General features: G+C 44.1%; 1 protein-coding gene across 1 annotated transcript in view; it reads right to left on the bottom strand.

The window, feature by feature from the left end:
• Positions 1 to 18594, bottom strand: part of LOC147434827 (uncharacterized) — a 35484-nt gene extending 16890 nt beyond the window's left edge. The window contains exons 1-9 of the mRNA XM_086491240.1: positions 18220 to 18594; positions 16711 to 16871; positions 16562 to 16604; positions 15001 to 16486; positions 14885 to 14916; positions 13548 to 13680; positions 13373 to 13470; positions 13215 to 13259; positions 13042 to 13147 (exon numbers count right to left, since the gene is read on the bottom strand). Of these exons, the coding sequence (XP_086347366.1) occupies positions 13042 to 13147; positions 13215 to 13259; positions 13373 to 13470; positions 13548 to 13680; positions 14885 to 14916; positions 15001 to 16486; positions 16562 to 16604; positions 16711 to 16871; positions 18220 to 18315 (2200 nt within the window). The 5' untranslated portion in view covers positions 18316 to 18594. The remainder of the gene's footprint in view (positions 1 to 13041; positions 13148 to 13214; positions 13260 to 13372; positions 13471 to 13547; positions 13681 to 14884; positions 14917 to 15000; positions 16487 to 16561; positions 16605 to 16710; positions 16872 to 18219) is intronic.
• Positions 18595 to 18947: the final 353 nt, after the last annotated feature.

The following is an 18947-nucleotide window of genomic DNA, read 5'->3' on the forward strand; positions in this document are numbered from 1 at the left end:
CTGTCTCTGGGATTGTCTCTCTCCAAATCTCCTCAGTAAACTATCTATGTGTCTGTGTAACTCAAGTAGATATAATCCAACACATCTCTGGTCGTGATAGCTCATGACTCTGGAGAAGGGTCCAAAGCCTTTTTTGAATAGACAATGGAAGCGACCCCATATCTCGTAATACACTATGCACTGACATATATAATGCATCTCCGTCTCTGGCTCTGTACGGCATAGGCGGCATATCTTGTTAGTTGTTGCTATCCCTCTGAATCTACTAGTCTCATTCTCAAGCTCGTATGAAGATGTCCATATTTGACCAATGGCACACCGTAACCCATGAGATATATGTGTATCCATATAGCTGGGTCAAATCACAAACCCATCCCTTGTGAGTTGGAGAAGATGCTCTCTATAGAAAGCCATCTTCGTGCCCAGCTCTTATGTCGGCTATATCCATGTCGTCCTCGTGTCCAACTTGGTCAGGTCCTGGCGAATGAGTCTAGTAATCTCCATCTGTTAAGAGACAACGATGGTGCATCAAGGCCCAAGAGTACTGGAAGGGAGGCAAGTTGTCCATGCTGAAGCCATGTATGTGGAACCATGAGAACATTTGTGCATACTAGCGTCCCCATGTAAAACTAATTGTCTAGAGGACTGAAGGGCCAAACTAGCATATGTCTCTGATAGTATCCCATAAGCTGTGCATAAAGGAGACCGATCTGGCAAGCGCCTATATCTCCATAGGGGGGGTTGCTAACTCCACTCTAATGATCTCGTCTGGCACGGAGGCCTTGGCTCTAATCAGCCGAGAGATCATAGATACCAAGGGCCTCTCCATACTTCTCCACCCATCCTGATCCACAACGCGTCCCCAAACCTAAACCCCATAGAGCATAGTTGAAGCTACCAAGTATCAAAGAGCTAGAGCTTTCTTCGGGGTTCTTAGAACTGAACCTGCGAACACATCCTCTCCAATCCTCCCAAGGCCTCATACGCTCTGGTCAGTCTAGTCTCTGCTACTCTCTTCAAAGAAAACTTAGGCCCAAAGAAGGCTACCCCAAGATAAGTGTATCTGTGTACTCCACAATCTTCTGACCATAAGTGAATGTAGGTGCTGATCTCCTAATGCACCGCGGTGTGGTGTTAAACACCATAACCTTGGTTTTACCAAGGTTTACAGACAATCCACTGTCCTTTGCTTAGCTTTGTAATGAATCCAAATGTCGTTGCATACAGAGATCAACACGATATCATCATCATATAACAACAATGGAATTCATGTCCCTGCCAGTTGGGCACCTCAGTCACCCTCTCTGTCAATGTAATCAGAAACCTCATGTAGAGAGAGAGAGAGAGAGAGAGAGAGAGAGAGAGAGAGAGAGAGAGAGAGAGAGAGATGGCTGTATAGACGGGCGACTAACATGGCACTCAAAAAACGCACCACAAATCGCGTAGCACGTTGCGTTTCTTGCTACAAATAGTAAGCTGATAATGTGGCAACATGGGGAAGCCTTTTTAGCGCCAGTTGTGAAAGCAATTGACTTGCTGAGCTTTTGGGACTCCTATTTTACGTGCCTTTAAATATGATCTTAAGGGAGACCACTCTCGACAAATCATTGCATTTTTGCACTGTTGCAAAGTGACTCCCCGATAGTTGTAGTCTGTGCTATCAATATGAAAAGTACTGTAAGGGACGCCTAACTTAGGGGCCATTGCGTCTGGGAGTGGAACTCCACCTTGTGTCTCTCTAAAGTTTGAGAGTTATTAATTTTCAAGTCTAGTCATATGTTTTCTATGGATTTACCCCCTTGCTAGTGGCTTGTCAGTTACATTGAGATTGCACCAGTGAATACATTCACTCCAACTATGCAAGGGCTGTCAAAGTCGACAATGGGGAAGCGTAGAGACCAAGGGGGGAGAGAGAGAGAGAGAGAGAGAGAGAGAGAGAGAGAAGATAATAAACTGTGGAACACATCCTGTCCATAATCCGATCAACAACAATGGGCGGTGTACTCATCCATAGTGTTTTAGATACGCCTGATTGGTTCCTTGCCAGATGCATATGCCTTGAACTCGACAAGCCTCTCTCTGGCTCAAGCTAGTGGCGGGAACTATTCTCTGATTAGAAATCTGGTGCCGTGGGCACTATGGTCGCCACCATGTGTGCCATGCTGATCTCCTTTGTCAAATCTATATCACCGTTATCTCTTTTCAGCTTGCCTTTTGTCTTTGTCTCTTTGTGAGTTCCTGCTTTGTCTTTGGCTTCAAACTCTCAAGCCAAACAAAGCGTCGTGTAACATTTATAACAACTGTTGTCGGACCTCGTGGGTACTGAGGCAGCTAACTGAGTACTAGTACTTCCATCCTTGTCAAGCTTGCCTTTGCCTTTGTTCTCTAGCGAACTCGTACAGTTGCTTTTGGCTTCACAATCTCAAGCCAAACAAATCGACGGTTTCCTAGAGAACTTCACCCGTGCATAGGCGGCTAATTGGATGGTTGATCTGCTTTCCATAGCCAATAGTTGGTTTTGGTCGATGTCGTCGGCGCTTGAGCAAGGGGGGGCCATGTGCAGATTCCGGATCTAGAGAGAATTCGTCGTCCTTCTCGCACTGCAAAGGAGCCGCAAAAATTCCGAAGCTACTCCAATAAATCCTTCAAGGCTCCTGCAAGTCACCTTTCCAAAGCCAGTCCGCACTGCTAAGATTTTCCTTGGCAAACCTTTTTCTCACTTCCCCAAGCCAAAGCGAACCTCCTTGTTAGGTGCAGCGGAATGAATGTTTGAACTTTGCTCAAGATGAGTGCTCCGTACTGTGCTCAAGGTTCCTTTTGTTCTTATGGAAGAGAGAGCCTTCCGTTCTTAATGAGAGAGTGCAATGATCACAAACAAGTGAATGGACACTGTGCGTGAAAGTGTATGAGACTGAGAGATAGAAAGAGAAGAGAATACGACACTAGAGACGTTGTAAAACCCTCCTCCGAAGGCCCCACTCTCGTTGGCGAGAGTGGTCTACGATTGATTGCACAAACTGGTTCAAAGTGAATGCATGTGACTGATGCAAGTCTAGGCTAGATCGATGCCGACGACGGGGATGACGAGACCGATCTAAGGGCTGAAAATAGGTGCTCTCATCCTGCTATCCAAAAACGCCAGGGGCTGAAATCTGCTGCTGCTGAAAACACAAGGAAAAACGCTGGTTTGCTGGTCTTTACTTGCTGAAATTCTGTTGCTGTTATGAGGCTGAAAATGCTATGGAAAGGGGGGCAACAATGGCCTGCTGAAAACGCCAATGGGTGAGATCTGTGGCGATGGGTGCTTGGATGAAAAACGCTAGGGCTGAGAGGTCATGGCTGAAAACGCCAAGTGCTGGAATCTGATGGCGAGGGTGACTTGCTGATGAAAAACGCTAGGTGAAGGGGTGTCTTGCTTGGAGGGAAAACGCCACCACGGGGAGGATCTTGCTAAGAAGTTGCCTGTTGAGCAAGGTGCTCCTGCTACCTCTTCTGCCAATTAGTGCTAGCCTTGGTTTGCTTACATATTATCTTACTCAATTTGCCCTACTTACTTTCCAACAAGTCACTTAAATTAATAAGTGAAAAATGTCAAGAATAGGGAAAATAGGTTAAATGCACTGGAAAATTTCCCTGAAGGATTCTGATGGAAATGCTTATGATCATGCTGTGTGCAACCAGAGGATATGCATCTACACTAAGTGCCTAGGCATGCACGGTCTGCGAACAGACTCACAAAAGTGCCAGAACACTTGCTAATCTAGACTATTTGGACTGACGGAACCCTTGTTATGAAGTAGCTTGTCCACGGACATATAGGGTTGGATGTGTCACGTGACATCCCTTCCTTTTCAAAGTGAGGTACTGGTACCGAACTGTATGGCATCGATGGAGATTGCCAATAGCATCCGGAATCCTGGAAAGGACTCTTCGCTGGCCCATTCTGATGTGTGGGTCGTGCGATACTTGAATTTCATAAAGGTCTGCAACGCTTGCTTCTTTGGGCCGCACCGAAAGCAACACAAAGTCACCTTCAATGCTTCCACTTCGTCTAGAGTCATGCGTCTTACCTTCTTCAAGAATCTTCGAGGATGAAAATTCCTGAAACCACTTCCAACACAAAAACATGAACGTACCTATTCCATGTAAAGTGACTGGAAAAAATCTTGTCTTCCTCAAAGACTGTGCATGCAATGTAGATGAACAAATAGACGAAGTGCCAAACAGTTCACCACACACACACAAACAATGAGATCGAATCTTGTCTTTCTGATCCAAATCAATCAACTGTGGCAATTCACAACGGAAATGCCTATGCTTGGTGCTCATACTTTGTTGTGCTCTTTCTACAACTATGTCGTGCCGAGGAAGAGACATGGAATGTGACTTCCTTACATACATACTTTTCAGCTTTTCATGAACAATCCGCATACATTCGTGCTCATTCATGAGTGAAACGTGCTCAACGTACAATATGTCATGTCTAGTAAAAGGGATCACATAAAGACGTTGACGAAAATACAAGAAACGATCACGAATGAAACACTCGAACAATGCGTGCTGACGAATCATTCGAACACATAGTACTTCCTGTGAGGGCTCTTTGGACCTAGGCTCGAGAGCCAAGATCGGTTTTTTGTGACTGATCGAATCTGCAATAAGGTTAGCTTCACCAAAGAAAGTATCAACTAACACATCATCCTTGTGAACAATCACATCATTTTCATGCAACTCATCATGCTTGTGAGAAATCACATCTTGATCATGCAAATCATCATGCTTGTCACTGTCATCCAAATCATCATGCTCATCATTATCATTCAAATCATCATGCGTATCATCATGCAAATTCTGTGTGTCATGCTTTGGAGAAGAAGAAACTGAGAGAGTCTCCTTTTCCTGAATCCGTTCAATCTTTGCTTGCACATTCGCAATGAGAGAGGGAGAATGAACAACTTGCTCTCCAGGAATGACAATGGGAGAGTCACTTTTGGCATTGAAAGTGAACGTATTTTCGGCCCAATCAATGAGAGGGTTATGCTAACGAAACCATCGAATGCCCAAAATAATATCACATCCTGAGAGAGGAGAGACAAAAAAAATTCTACGGAAAGCAGCTTGTTGAACTATAAACAACACATCAAGGCACTCTTTCGTGATGAGAGAGTCCATACCGGGAGCGAAGCCAGAGACCTCGAGAGGAGATTTTTGACTAACCTCTAAGCGAGCTCTCGCAACAAGAGAGGGGCTGATCACATCATGCATACTGCCTGGGTCAAACAATATGACAAAATGCTGCCCTGTCATATGACCATAACATTTAATGAGAGACTCGTCAATGGGAGGGTCAGGAGAAACTTGGGGCACACTCGTGTTGTCATTGATTGCATTGACAGAGGAAGTGGGTTCTGTGGATTCTTTAGATTCATTAGAGTCAAGCTTAGGATTTGTTCTTTTTATGTGACCCTTAATGTGACAATGAAAACAACGACCTTCCTTAGAATAAGTGTTTTGCTCTTCCGACGCGATGTATCCTCCTAAAATTCCTTGTGCTACCTTTTCATCTAGAGTGAGCTTAGGTTTAGCAATTGTGGTAGCTTTACCCTTAGGTTCATTTTGAGAGTTCTTTTCTGAGGGACTGTTGGAAGATTGGTTAGAAGAGTTACCGTTCTGAGGGTTCTGAGAAGTCTAAGAGGTATTTGTGGAAGTCTTGTTCTCCTTAGGCTTTCCCTTGTTGTGCTTCATCTCCTGTGCGAGAGCAATCGCTATTGCCTTGTTGAGATCGATTGGATCGAGCACCTCGACATCGTACTTGATATACTCGTTCAATCCATAAAGGAATGCCTCCTTGTGCTCATTCTCTGGCTTGCGTAATTGAGTGCCGAGCTACAAAACACGATTAGAGAAGAACATAACCGGCATACCATTTTGCTTGAGAGCGCGCCAATCGTCCTTTAATCGTGCGAGGTACTGAGGTGGCATAAACCGCACCTTGAGCTTGTCTTGGAAATCAGCCCAACTAAAGGAAAGGGGCGTGAATTCGTCAGCTTCCTCTAGGTACGCGGCTAACTGTGCCTCTTGCCATGCGTGGTACCAATTGATGGCCTCACCAGCAAGGTACATAGCTGCCGTCAAAACCTTGCTATTTCCTGTCTTCTTAGTTGTCGCAAAATAAGCATTAAATTGATGCAACTAAGAATGAATAACCGTAGCATCCATCTTACCATCATACTTACTGAAAGTCAACTTCTCTGTGACTGGGTTGTTGGAGTCCGCATCCCGGCTTGTGCCACTTGAGGAACTACCAACATCTTTGGCTGGTTCAGACTTCGAGGCAAGAACTTGTCGTACCAATTCTTAAGTGCGTAGGTCTCTTTGAACCTCACGATCGGCCTCCAAGACCGCTCGTCTGGCTTCGGCTTCCTCCTTTCTTTGTGCTTTTCTGTCTTGTCTTCATCGCGCTCACGTTCCAAGGCAATGTGAGTCGCTTCTTGTTGTATTGCTTTTCTTTCTTTTTGTTCATCACGCTCGCGTTCCAAGGCAATGTGAGTCGCTTCTTGTTGGTCTGCCTTTCTTTCTAGTTGTGCCATCGCAAGGCGATTCGTTTCTTGTTGTTCTGCCAGATGGCATCTCCAACATCGACTTGACCATCGCCTCCATAGCATTTGGTACAATTCGTGGCGTAGATGGAGAAGGGGGAGGGTCAGAAAAACCTCCTGGTGGGAAAAATTCTTCATCGCCTCTCTCATGCTCATCACCTGTATGCGAAGTATCCATTCCGCTTCGGGTGATGACCATGCACTATGATCTTTGGTTCTTAAGTTCACGAGGAACTTGGTTTCTTGCCGGTCTTGGGTTCTTGAGTTCTTGAGGTTCTTGAGGGTCTTGAGGGTCTTGAGGTTCTTCTTTCGCTTGCAATCTGTGTTATCTTCTCTTCACCCGAGTTCTTCTCTTTTCCACGGGCGCACCCCTTGGCGGCTTTGCGCTTACACCAAGGTTGCTTTTTCCCACCTCACGTCAATTGGCCGGCCGCTAAGTGCACGGTCTGCTCTCAATGAGTGAAAAGAGGCACAAGGGGAGGCTGGACAAGCCCTTCTTTCTTGGGTTTCGTGTCACTCTTCAAAAACACAATTAATACTCGACACGCCCGAGTGAACTTGGGTTCGTGCGACCTCAACAAGCAAAAAAATTTCTTGTGATTCTTGTGGTTCTTTCCTTGAGTGATACCGAACACTACTAAAGCTCTGATACCAATGTTAGGTGCAGCAGAATGAATGTTTGAACTTTGCTCAAGATGAGTGCTCCGTACTGTGCTGAAGGTTCCTTTTGTTCTTATGGAAGGGAGAGCCTTCCGTTCTTAATGAGAGAGTGCAATGATCACAAACAAGTGAATGGACACTGTGCGTGAAAAGTGTATGAGACTGAGAGATAGAGAGAGAAGAGAATACGACACCACAGACGTTGTAAAACCCTCCTCTGAAGGCCCCACTCTCGTTGGCGAGAGTGGTCTACGATTGATTGCACAAACTGGTACAAAGTGAATGCATGTGACTGATGCAAGCCTAGGCTAGATCGATGCCGACGATGGGGATGACGAGACCGATCTAAGGGCTGAAAATAGGTGCTCTTGTCCTTCTGTCCAAAAACGCCAGGGGCTGAAATTTGCTACTGCTGAAAACGCAAGGAAAAACGCTGGTTTGCTGGTCTTTACTTGCTGAAATTCTGCTGCTGTTATGAGGCCGAAAATGCTATGGAAAGGGGGGCGATAATGGCCTACTGAAAACGCCAATGGCTGAGATCTGTGGCGATGGGTGCTTGAATGAAAAACGCTAGGGCTGAGAGGTCTTGGCGATGAAGCTATGGCTGAAAACGCCAAGTGCTGGAATCTGATGGTGAGGGTGACTTGCTGATGAAAAACGCTAGGTGAAGGGGTGTCTTGCTTGGAGGGAAAACGCCACCAAGGGGAGGATCTTGCTGAGAATTTACCTGTTGAGCAAGGTGCTCCTGCTGCCTCTTCTGCCAATTAGTGCTAGCCTTGGTTTGCTTATATATTATCTTACCCAATTTGCCCTACTTACTTTCCAACAAAAGTCACTAAATTAATAAGTGAAAAATATCAAAAATAGGAAAAATAGTTTAAATGCACTGGAAAATTTCCCCGAAGAATTCTGATAGGAATGCTTATGATCATGTTGTGTGCAACCAGAGGATATGCATCTACACTAAGTGCCTGGGCATGCACAGTCTGTGAACAGACTCACAAAAGTGCCAGAACACTTGTTAATCTAGATTGACTAGACTGACGGAACCCTTGTTATGAAGTAGCTTGTCCACGCACACATTGGGTTGGATGTGTCACGTGATACTCCTCCAATACCCCTCTCTAGGGCTATTATAACCCAAAGCAAAGCTGCCTACGGCGTCTTGAAATGAAACAATGAGGCTGTGGTGAAACCTTGCGGTGGCCTATAAGGCCAGGGAGACTTTTTTCCAGGAACATGCTACAACGATGCTAGATGGCATGGTAAGGGTCGCGGTAGCAAGCTTCCAGGCTCAGGATCAAGCAAGTCTGCCTAAAGAGGGTAAGAGAGGAAGAAAAGAGTGAAGACGACCAAGAACGGGATGTTGAGGATGACGATGATGAGGACAATGGGGATATCCATTGTCACTTTGGCTCATCATTGTGACTTTGATGAGATGTGGGAGCACTATGCTACAGATCCGGATTTTGCAGAGATCTTAAGCAAGGTAGCGACTGGGGAGAGAGTTTTTGATGGAGTGTTACAATCCTTCTTTTGTTGGGCACAGAGGCATAGAGGTAATACTTAAGGGTATTGAGAGATACGTTTTTTTTGCCACAGCTCAAGAAGGATGTGGACAAATTTGTACGTACTTGCATGGTATGTCAAAAAATGATACAAACCTTTACCGATTCCAGATCGTCCTGGGGAGAGTATTGCAATGGATTTTGTCTTTTATCTTCCCAAGACTCAGAGTAGGCATGATGGCATATGGACTATAGTGGATAGATTACGCAAGCAAGATCATTTTGTACGAAAGGGGGGTGGTAATGCGTATGCTAGTCTCCACCCAACCGTGCTATCTTATAGCCTCCCCCTAGCGTACACACTGTCCGGCCGTGCCGGTGGCCTTGCCCATAGGACCCATGTCCTTACATTACCCTTCTCCCTTGGAGAAAGTCCTCGAAAACGAACGTAGGAAAACGTTTCTTAAGTACGGAGACATTCTCCCATGTAGAACCTTCTTCAGGTCTATCTAGCCATTTTACCAACACCTGTCGTCAGACATGATGTCTAGTGCGAAGCTCGTGAGAATCCAAAATCTTTTCGCGCTCATGAGGAATGCTTGGCGGTTCGATAAGGTCAACTAACACACCTGTGTCAATGACATTATCATTCTGTCCTAGCTGGTTTCGTAAACGGCTAACATGAAAAACAGAATGAACTCGTGATGCTCTGGAAGAGCTAACTTATAGGCCACTTGACCTATACGTTTGAGGATGGTAAACGGTCCACAATAGCGTGGTGAAAGTTTAGCAACTTTTCCCGTCTTCAGACTTTCTGAATGCTCCGGAACTTGTCTCCTTCTTCGAAAGTAGCAAGACGACGATGCCTCATCTGCGTACTTCTTATATTGATCTTGAGCTTGCTTAACATTTTGTTCGTTGAGTGTAGAAAGCGTTACAGGAACCACGATAGCAGGTTCAGCAGATTTGCAGGTTTTTGCAGATTGCAGCTTCGTCCGAGGCTCTTGAAACTGAACATGTGAACACATCCTCTCCAATCTACCCAATGCTGCATGGGCTCTGGTCAATCTAGTCTCTGCTGCTCTTCTCAAGAAGCATGTCAAAATGGTCTTGGAGAAAATCCTTCGCTTGCTGTATCTTCTACTTAGCCAACCCCACCGTAATGGGTGATCTACGTTGAAATCCATACAAATGCATAAATGGACTAAACCCTGTAATCACATGCTTTGAACTATTATAAGCAAATTCCAATATAGGTAAGTAGTCTTCCCAATTGGTTTGCTTCTTGCTAACGTACGCTCGTAGCATATCCTCTAACACTTGATTAACTCTTTCTGTTTGACCATCCGTTTCTGGATGATCAGCCGTACTTAGATTAAGTTTAGTTTTCAACTTTTGGAACACAGCTCTCCAGAAGTGATTATCGAACTTTCGATCTCTGTCACTAATGGTACTAGCTGGAAGACCGTAGAGTTTAAGTTTATATATAAGCTCTAAATAGCCGTGCTGATTCCAGTGTCTTAACCGTAGTCTTAGTGGGAATGAATCGACCCATCTTTGTGAAACGGTCTGCAATTACACAAATGGCATCATGGCCAAGATTTGTAGTAGGTAGTCCTACTACAGAATCCATAGAGATACTCTCCCACTTACCTTGTGGAATCTCTAAAGGATGTAAAAGGCGCTCTGCCTTATTAACTTGGCACTGTTGGCAATTTAGTACGTACTCTTGAACATCATGATGTAAGTCCGGCCAATAAAATTGCCGTCGAACTAAGGCATACGTCTTACGAATACCTGGATGAACAGCACTTGGACTATCGTGACACTCAAATAAGATTTGGCACCTAGTGTCTAAGTCCTTTGGCACACATACTCTACCCTTGTGGAGTAAGTAGCCATCATCAATGGAAAAATTCTTCCATCGCTTAAGCTCTTCCTGAGTAGGGGTGGAGCTCTGTGTGTTGGAGTTTTAATCTGCGCGTGCAGAGACATGTGAGTGTGAGGGATCCCTTTTTAAAACTGCACTGCACACTTTAGCATATGATTGATCTTGTACACACTTGCCACGTAATGACTCCAAAATCCATTCTTTAGTTCCGTGAAAGCAAGTGAATTAATCGGAGGCATCCGACTTAGTGCATCCGCTACTATATTATATCACCCCTTGCGATATCATAGCTTACAATCATAATCTTGAAGGATTTCTGCCCATCTAGCTTTACGGCCCTTCAAGTCTGTTTGAGTAGTAAATTATTTGATACTCTCATGGTCCAAAACTACTTCAAACTCGGCACCATATAAATAGTGTCGCCACTTTCGTAAAGCATGACTTATGGCATAGAGCTCTCTCTCATAAACAGAATAATTCTGTTGAGCTCTATTTAACTTTTTACTTTCAAAGACTAAAGGTCTTCCCTCCTGGAGAAGTACCGCACCAATTGCTTTATCACTAGCATTAGTCTTTACCACAAACGGCTTAAGTGGATCAACGATTGCTAGGATGGGAGCAGTGGCTATAGCTACCTTGAGTTGTTCAAAACTGCATTTTTGGGCTTCTTCCTAAGAAAAGGTCTTACCTTTTGCTTTAAGTTGATCTGTTATAGGAACAGTGATTTTGGCATAGTCACGGAGATACTGTCGATAAAATCCAGCCATGCCTAAAAATATTTGAATCTCCTCAATTGTGTTGGGATGTGGCCATCGAAGAATGGTAGCGACCTTGTCAATGTCCATCTTGATGCCAGAATAAGAGATCACATGACTGAGGTAATGTATCTCTGTTTTAAAGAAATCGCACTTGCTTTGCTTAGCATACAGCGCGTGAGCTCGTAGCTGTTCAAACACTGATCGTAAGTGTTCTATGTGTTCATCTTCAGTCTTACTATAAATGAAAATGTCATCAAGGAAAACCACAACAAATTTTCCAAGATAGGGACGTAAGACACTATCCATGAGTGTCATAAATGTAGCTGGAGCATTAATTAGGCCAAAACCAGTGAAAGGGCGGTGGTAATGCGTGTGCTAGTCTCCACCAAACCGTGCTATCTTATAGCCTCCCCCAATCGTACACACTGTTCGGCCATGCCGGTGGCTTTGCCCATAGGACCCATGTCCTTACATTGTACTGGTGAAGAGGATAGTGAAGGCTGATCACTTAGCAAAGATGTTTGTCTCACACATCTTTTGGTTGCAATTTCACTTGCCCCCATTTTTATAGATAAAGCCAATGCATCATCCTTGGGACTCGTGTCCTCATTACAACTCGTACATGTAAAGCTCACAATTTCTTTCGCTTCTCCCTCTCCAATGTATTGTTTATGATACTAGGAGAAGAAGGCGAAGGGCTAAATTTTTGCTTTTTAACCACGTCTATCCATTAATGTTTCCTCATGCTGTGTGACCACATGGGTCCACACTTTCGACCTATTCTCTACATGTGACATCAACACTACCGGTTGTACCGCTTTGAGTTCTCTCACTTGCATCAAACTCACTCTTACATATTGGTAAGTTCACCCTTGAGATCTTCAATCAAAGCATGTTTTCCTTTATGCTCTCCATTTTCAATTTCCACGATTCAAAGGTAGCAAGTGCATCATCCAATTTCTTCTGCACCACAGATTCAATTACCTTCACCTCCGCTCTCAACATGGCCCATCTCAGCGTGAAATTCACCTAGCATATCTTTTTGCAAGGCATTCCTCACGTACACTTACACATCATTCTTGCGAGCTTCCATGGCTGCATACATTTCTCTTTCCATCGCCTCCCTCTTAAGGCTCAATTCAGCCTTAACATTACCTTTGCTGGACAAATATTCAGAAATATCCTAGCAATTTAACTGATGTATTAACTATTTTCTCTTAAACTGTCCAACTCCATCTCTATTAACCTTGTTATAAGTCAAAATCGGTCATTTAATTCGTCCATTTCAAACCCTTCAGAGAAACCTCTACACCGTTTGGACGCTCCTATCAGCAGAAGTTGATACATAGAAAGGAAGGTAAATGGTTCTGTGCTCAAGACCAAGATTCCAAACATTTTATCTCCAATGATTTTGTACCTTAGTTTGAAATAACTTATGCCTTTTGTGGGTGTTACTTCGCTGTTGTTTTGCCTAGTGTGTTAAGCATATATTGTGCTGTAATGTCAGTGAAACGTCCATCCAGATGCTCATCGAGGCTTTACACCATCTGATGCTGACTTGTACTTTCACTAATAAATTTTCAAGTGGTGCAAGTGGTGAGGGACAAGTGACAAAAGAGTCTTACCATTCGAAGGATTTCCTCGGCCTTGAAAGTTGGGATCATCTCTTACAATTGCCTCTGGCCCCCATGCTAGTTTGCCTCCAAAAACGTTCCAAACACCAGATGGTCCCTGCAATTTGAAATTATTCAGGTCTGCGACGTTTTCCAAAGGTGCAGCATTTGTTTTACTGGGTTACCTTGTGTTGAGCACATCGATGGTTCAAAACGACATCACCTAATACCTGTAAGTTCGTGTCAATAGAACGAGTAAAAAAGGTTCTACATGCTATCAGATAAAAGAGTGCACATCTATACCAGAACTTCATGTTACCATATAAAATAGTGTGCATCATACCAGAAGGTCATGTTTGTGCATTTCCTCTACACAGTTTTTCAGCTCTTCCTGAGTACCATAAGCAGAATTTAGGTTGTAGAGGTCACCAGGCATGTAACCTGCAAAGGTCCTGCTTGGATGGTTAAGCCGCATGAACAAAGGCACTTTTGTTTACTATGAATATGCAGAAAATGACCTTGAGGTGAAACGGAATGAGTGGGGGGTGGGAACCATATTGTGGTTATCCCACAGCTTGATAAGTCAGCTGCTTTGGGCCCTAAATCTAGGTACCATTTCTTTCGCCAGCTTTCCCAATTAAAGCCTTGAAACTACAACATCATGTGTGACAGAAGATTAAAATCAGGCATTGTTCTATCACCCCAAAAATTAAGCTTTAAATCATTCAGGTCAGTCTCTCCTTCTACCTTGTCAGAGCTTTTCATTGTACAGAACATCAGTCCAGGTGTTTCTCAAAACGTGATTGAAGCAGATACATTTGTGCAAATCAGAAGGTCAACTTGGGACTGTCTTTAGGATGTGGTTCATTTGATGCAAAATGGGTTTCAACATGAGGTTTAACGATGAGAACCCGAACCATCGAAGAGCGTCAAAACACCCAAAATGAATACTTATAGGAAATGGCCCGATTTGCTAGGTGTGCCATACATTTATCTTCATGACATCAGAAAGGCTGAGGTTACAAACTACAAGAAGAGCACTCGCCAGGTTTTCCATAAAATCCGGTCTTTCCCTTTTTTCTCAAAAATTAAGCTTTAAATCATTCAGGTCAGTCTCTCCTTCTACCTTGTCAGAGCTTTTCATTGTACAGAACATCAGTCCAGGTGTTTCTCAAAAAGTGATTGAAGCAGATACATTTGTGCAAATCAGAAGGTCAACTTGGGACTGTCTTTAGGATGTGGTTCATTTGATGCAAAATGGGTTTCAACATGAGGTTTAACGATGAGAACCTGAACCATCGAAGAGCGTCAAAACACCCAAAATGAATACTTATAGGAAATGGCCCGATTTGCTAGGTGTGCCATACATTTATCTTCATGACATCAGAAAGGCTGAGGTTACAAACTACAAGAAGAGCACTCGCCAGGTTTTCCATAAAATCCAGTCTTTCCCTTTTTTCTTCTCATAGTCTGTCTCTTGGTTTGTGAACGGACTTTCTTTGTGTGTCCAAGGAAAAGGACAAATCAAAGTTTTTTGAAAAGCATTCCTAAGATCTCATAACCTGCTTTCTTGCGCTCAAAGATAAGGAAAAGTGTCTATAGATCCTAGAAGATACCAGAATCCTTTTTCCATACCAAAAAGGACAGATCACGGATTTCTGAAGAACATTCCTAAGATCCTTAACCTGCTCTCACGGGCTTGAAGATATAGAAACTAACGGTAATTTTTAGAACAAATCAATCACTACAACTCTCGTCCTGTCCATAAATACAAAACGACAAATCTATTTTTTCTGAATATATTTCCTAAGATCCTATAACCTGCTGCTCTCTTGGGCTTAAAGAGATCACATACCACAATCTCTCGTCCTGATCCAGTTCCGGATTCTGCATTATAAAACATCGTAAGCTTGTTAGAGGTAGTTTCACCGATCACACAGTGCCTTAACTCCAAGCTGGATTTAGCCTCACCTGAAGTTTGCTGCGGTCTCCGCGAAATTTCCTTTGTCAGAGTTTGTTCTAGAACACGTCTCTGTTCATCAATGGCTTCTTTCTCTGCAGCTTTCTTGGTGTACTCATCTTCCTTCACCTTAGCTGTTGCTATGGACCAAACCTCTCCAGGGGTAGGTAATTGCAATTGTGGGCCTTTTTCATCCTCTGGTTCATCTTTCCTTGGAGGCAAGCCTTGCAATGCTGCCCCCATTCTATCTACCATTGCTTGCCGAACTTCCTCTCGAGGCCCATTCGCTAATAAATTCCATTTCTTTGAATCATTGCCCAGCAATGTCTCCATGCGACCTCCGGAAAGCACAGAATCGTTACCTCCAGAAAGTTGGCTGGAATTTTTGAGCAAGTCTTCAACGGCACAGGCCCTCTCTTCCCATGCTTTTGCCAATGCTTCGCTTGAAGCTAGGGACCGCTCCAAGGCCTGATATCTTCTTGCGTATGCTTGTTCCTGTGACTTCTCTGCTTTGTGAACCGTATTTAATGCAGCCTGAAGGGCATCAATATCAGCTTTGAATGCTGCCCGGGCGGCTTCTAAGCGAGTGGCACCCGCAAGCTTGAGGGCCTCTAATGCTCTTTTTGCACTCTCTTCGTGCTCCTGTGCATTGCGATCAGCCATTTCTTGGAAGTTTTTGAGAGCTTCATCAGCTGCCAAGGCGCGTAACTCGGCTGCTTCAGCCCTCACAGAGACAGCTTTAACTTGGGCTTCAAGCCTCTGAATCTCACTAGTAGCAGCTTGTAGCTGAAGCTTCAGGCTAGAGTTTGCCTGGTGCAAGCCAAGTGCAGATGCCTCCTTCAGAACCATGTCATCCAGAGCTTGCATTTTCTGAAACAGGGCAAGCTCTGACTTATAGGCTTTATCTTTGGCTGCTTCCCATTCAGCAAAAGACTTCTCAATGGCATCCCTAGTCTCTTTCATAAGAGTGTTAGCAGTATCAAGAGCAGCAGATTTAATTCTCTCTTCTAAGGTGGCGGCGGCTTCAGCAACAGTAGTCTCTGCAGCAGCTACCTTGAGATGTGCATCTCTGGCCAATTGGGCAGCTTGTTCTTGGATAATGGAGCTTGCAACTTTGTCGACTTTAACGGCCAGATTGATCGTGTCTTGCTTACTGGTTGCTAGCTCAGCATCGACCTTGAGCTTTTTCTCTAGGATTGCTTGCATCTCTGAATCGAATGATTGCTTTGCAGCTTGCATTTCCTGCATGGCCGTTTCCCTAGCTTGAGCAAGGATAGCGGTATTCTCTTGTTGCTTGGCGTCTGCTTGTGCCAAGGCTTTTAAAGCTTCCTTCTTCTCGTTTTCTGCCGCAGTCATTCGAGAGTGTGCCATCACCAATGCTGCTCTTAATACATCAATGTCATCTACATCCATCGTTTGCCATGGGAGTCCCTCATCTGAAGTCATGACCAGCTTCTTGAGAGCCGTTTCAGCCTCTAATCTGTTCTGCTCACCTTTCTGCCAACAAGGCATACCACATTAAAAAGGTCCATTTGTCAAGCTCAAGCTTTAAGCAAAGGATATTTAAAGTACCTTTATTGCCATTGCTCTCAAAGTGTCACCATATCTGTTCCCTCTGAGTAAAGGACAATACAGATTTGTGATTAGTCACAAAATTCTAGAATGCAGTCGTGGAGAGGACTAGAAATTTGAAGCTAGGTTTGGTCGGGATTAGGGACTACCTGCTATTGTTGACACGAAATGGTAAGCCGGTGTGGGTATTTGAGCTTGAACCAAAGCATCCTGAATATGAACTGCATATCCTCCCTGTGGTGTCTTGTCTGGCCCTTGAGCACCCGGCATGCTGAGAAACGTTTATGTCTCGCCCAGAAACTAGATGGCCCTGCACAAACAAGATGATATTGTTCATTCCTATCCCTAATAAAAACAAGAGCATTTCATCTTGAAATTGACCGATGCACACGTTTTTTCTATGTAATACTTATATTGCTGGTGGGAAGGGAGAACCCAAAACCCACAAAGAAAATAACCGTACAAAGTAAAATCATGCAGTCAGAGCATGAAGAGAAGGCAGTGGACAACTAAAAGCAGTCAAAAAAAAGCTCCAGGGTCCAAGACTGACACACACACTCCCACCACAAATGAAAAACATTTATTGAGCGATGTCAGTTAAATAAAAAAATGGTGAGAACCACTTACATACACATTGAACAAGTGTTTACTTGTGCTTTCACCATGTATCCTTACCACCAAGCTCCAAGGGCCAAAAGGTTATGAGATTGTGACTGTGCATTTGTTACCAACTAATCTTGACGTAAAGCTAGCACGGTGGTTTATTTTGTGCACTACATCATGCAACAGACTGCAAAACAAATGTTTAAAGCAAGTAATGACACCAGATCAAGTATTGAGATACTTAATCTAGGATTACAGCAGATAACCATGTAAATTTTATGGCAGGATTGGATGCCTTGGTCCCCTAGGTGCACCAAAAGTTATGAAACTGGGATAATCCCAGATTCACCTATAAAGGAAAGTGCAAGGTATAGATTCCTGGTAGCCATTTACAAGACAATATAACCATACATAGTATTGACTAAATACTACGCATCCCCACCAACGTCGTCAGTGCCCAATAGTGGGGTAGAATCATATGCTCCAACACACACACACACACACACACACACACACACACACAACTCAGTACAGATTCCCAAGATGCTACAGATCCTCAAGAATAGGTATTCTGTGTTTTCAACACTCTGGTAGGCCCCTTTTTGAATCTCTCACTATTTCTCCATTTTTTGGCAAAGTGATATTAATCATGATCAGTGCTCCCTCTGCTTGAACCTCTCTTCTATTTTGGGCAAGTCAGCCTATCAACAGCAACCACAGGATGTGTCCAAAAGACTGGCTGCATCACCGCCGTATTTCCTGCTTCCCTATGGCCCGCTCGATCCCTTTGGCCAATGAAACCAGATATCTAGTACTTTATGACTTGTCTTAGCTGAAATGAGGGAATTTCGGGATCGCCTTTCGTTGACAAGAATGTATCTATTAACTACATTGTTCTTCGGGACCTTACATGAGGAGCCATGTGTTGAGGCAATTCACATGATGCGCCCCATCATTGGCTTCATGAATCAAGCAAGCAGCCTTAGTGGGAAAACAGTTTTAACTACAAAAGCTTTGCCATAGCAGGGAAATAGGCGGAAAAGTAAGACTTTTACCATAGCAGGTAGATGATGATGGTGTTGATCTCCATGACAGAGCAGTTGTATGTTTCCGCCATGTAGGAGCTGGTCACTCAGAGCAAGCGCAGTCATGTCGAATGCAGAAAGCAGCTCTGCAAATGCGAAATCTCAGCTGGAAGCACTAGGAATGCAAGGGCAAGAGTGTGTCTGTGTGTGTGAGCCTAAGCTCAGATCAAATCATGAAGTGGGTGCCTTCAACCTTGGCGCTGTGTGTGTGTGTGTGTGTGTGTGTGTGTGTGTGTGTGTGTGTGTGAGAGAGAGAGAGAGAGAGAGAGAGAGAGATGAGATGTGAGCTTAAGCTCAGATCAAAACACGAGGTGGGTGCCTTGGCTCCCCTTCCCTCCATGTCTGTCCGCTATAGGAGCTTTATCATCCATGTGGGAGAGAGATGTGGATGGATAATTGTGTAGCCCACCATCGGCTGCCCTTTCCTGAAACTTACCCACAGAAAAGGACAAAATACCATTGACACTTTTAGCCACGAGATGCGCTTTACACGTGGCAAGTGCGCTTTCTAGGAACTTTTTGTCCTTTTGGGCTGTGTTGGGTTCATTTGGCGACAATTGACCAAATGCGATTGGCCCAGGGCAATCCTTCCCTTCGATTGGTGGATGAGGTGCAATTTTCACTTCGCTAGCAAACGAGAGGCTACAATTCCAAGGCTTTTTTGACACCACCATGATGCTAAAAAGGCACCTGGCACA

The sequence above is a fragment of the Adiantum capillus-veneris genome, chromosome 19 (assembly GCF_014529385.1).
Source record: "Adiantum capillus-veneris isolate H3 chromosome 19, ASM1452938v2, whole genome shotgun sequence".
NCBI classification, from domain to species: domain Eukaryota; kingdom Viridiplantae; phylum Streptophyta; class Polypodiopsida; order Polypodiales; family Pteridaceae; genus Adiantum; species Adiantum capillus-veneris.